At 40.7% G+C, this 2580-nt stretch overlaps 1 protein-coding gene across 1 annotated transcript in view; it reads left to right on the top strand.

The window, feature by feature from the left end:
* Nucleotides 1-2580, top strand: part of T265_11488 (hypothetical protein) — a gene marked incomplete at both ends in the record, with an annotated part of 135833 nt that overhangs the window by 88169 nt on the left and 45084 nt on the right. Inside the window, one exon of the mRNA XM_009178154.1 lies at nucleotides 1373-1516. Within this exon, the coding sequence (XP_009176418.1) occupies nucleotides 1373-1516 (144 nt within the window). The remainder of the gene's footprint in view (nucleotides 1-1372; nucleotides 1517-2580) is intronic.

Raw genomic sequence — 2580 nt, 5'->3', positions numbered from 1 at the left:
TAGTGAGCTCGGACATTCTTAGGAAACCCCATGTGTAATGAATAATGTTGGCCGATACATAAAAACCAACGTCATTTATGTGCGATCAATTGGTTACACAAACTCACTATCTAGTACGATGAAATGGGCAAAAGGGGAAATATATCGACATGGTAACCAACACACCGTCTTTGGCTTCCTATAATCGGATCTCAATTTATATCGATTCTAGGTGTTTCCCATTTTGTTCTGGATGCCGCACTGAATTCTTACGGCCTACCACATCTGGTTACTTATGTAAATGGGTTTTTCACAATATTTCTTCACCTAATGTGTCAAACACAAAATTTTTATGAAAATCACATTCTCGTGCAACAATTATACTCAATGTCATTTTATGCCCTGCCTTCCTACCTGGGCGTTCATAATTTGAATAGTTGCCGTGGAGTGAATGCCTTTATAATCCAACTGTAAGCACTAATCTCGGAAACCACACGATGGAAATTAGACACCGAATTGCAATCCAATAATCTTCGACCGGTAACACAATCACACCAGCATATTCGTAACAAACGATAAATGTCTATATTGCATGATTTAGTTCGGAAAAATTCAAACTTACTCTCTGCTGGAGGAGGGCGGACGTAAACCATTTAGAACAGTGTCGCGACTAGGTAGATAGTAGCTGGTAACTCAGTTTTCTTAGAAATATATCCAGGTAAATTTCAAAGATGGTATTGTGATTATGGTGTTAGGTGAGATATGTTCCAGGCATATCTTTATCAGTTCTAAGATTTCACCCACAGTAGTTGTGCTCAAGTGAAGCGCCAGACACTCGGAAGATGACCAAATGATAGGACGGAACTCCGAAATTTGCCCGCGGTTTAATTGGATCTATAGAAAATGCGACTGTAGAGTTCACCGTGAGGGTCCTTTATGTCGACAAACATCCAACTCCAGCGAACCGATGTCTTTTATCGACTAGACCGCATTAGATATCTGAACCCTGACCCAAAATTCCCGTCCTAAGAATTTCGACTGTATTCCCAATTTTCTCTGACAGTAATAGTAGGCGTAATATATGACTTCAACACGTCAAAGTGGTTTTATTATTTTGCCAAAAAAGTGCGATCCTATTTAGAGCTGGAAAGTGGAATAAGGTGATTCTTAACAAGGTCCCCCGCATTCAGTACCAGGTGGCAGATATCACACGCATTGGAAACCGGGATTGTTGAGGTTATGGCTGCGCAAGTGCGGGACCAACTCCTTCCAGGTTATGTTGACTAGTCACAGATCGTCTACCACAATGCGCCTTCATTATCACTTCTGTGCTTTTGAATTCGCTGTAGAACAATTGGTGTTTCTGCATTCTTTCTCTTTATCCATGTCTCAGAATCTCGAAGAGCCTCGCCGAACTGGACGATACAACTGCCTACGGAATAGCTATTTTTTCAGGCGAAAAATACTGTAAAATCTGTGCTGCTCAAGACCAGTCCGGGAGTCTGCGGACAGCTTTGAAACGTATCCGACTATGGAGGTGTTTTGAAGGAGCTATTGCTACTTGGATCAAAGAAATTAAGGAGACGTTATAAAGACCATTATTATCAAGAACAACTTAAGAGTCTAAGGCGTGATTTAGAACGTAATCGACTGCAAGACGCCCGGAGCCATTTTACGTCGATACAAATCGAAAAATTACACCCCATTATTTTTCTCAAAATCGGGCCTTTTTGTATTACCATTCTACTGATAAAACTAGACAACTTGTTTGCAGTGGTGTGCACTAGAGGATCATCTCATCTGGCAAATGCTTAACACCACACAGACAAGTCAGGAAAAATCGTTTGAAGAGATAATGATAGACCTCGAATTCAACCGGATTCTGGTGTATTTTGGGGTAGCAGGTTCCGTCATGTGAGTAATGATTTCTATCCAGCGTTGTATGTTTCCGCACGTATACTACTAATAAACGTTCTACCATAGGTATCAAGTTGGCCGAGGTAAATGACACATAAATTCAAGAACGACATTACTCCGTCAGCGAACCGCCAGAACTGCTGTGCAATCGTTTCCTCATTGTTGCGAATAATCCAAGCTTACATTTTTCGCGTAACGTTAGGAGTTTAGAATAGCCTTTAGTCCGAGGAGCATTTCAACCCTCAGGTTTATCCTGGAAAGGCTCTTTAGCAATGCAATCGTTTTGAACTGTCACGGCGAAGCAATCCGATAAGCAACGTAACGTGCATTAATCCGGTTTGGAGTGGGATATTGAGGAGGGCGTTCAATTGCCGAAAACGCATTGCTAGAAAAGTATGGTTCATTTACCAATAAAAGCTTGTAGATTTTAGAAGAAAAACACTACATGGTTTTCAGGGCGGCAGATATTTTGCCAACGAATCCTGCACTATATTTAAACACTCTAGCGCTGCGACACTTGAGAAGCGATTTGCAATGGAAAATTCGGAATTATTTCGGCAATTTGGCATATGATTTGGCATTTATCTGCGTATCTTAGTGGTTTGCTTGAAACAACATGATTGAATCAAATTTTAATATTAACGAAAATACACGCAAATAAAGCACGAGTACCCCGAAATTCTT

Source organism: Opisthorchis viverrini (assembly GCF_000715545.1).
Source record: "Opisthorchis viverrini unplaced genomic scaffold opera_v5_506, whole genome shotgun sequence".
NCBI lineage: Eukaryota > Metazoa > Platyhelminthes > Trematoda > Opisthorchiida > Opisthorchiidae > Opisthorchis > Opisthorchis viverrini.
Note: the sequence above shows the minus strand (reverse complement) of the source record. Positions and strands in the feature narration are given on the sequence as shown.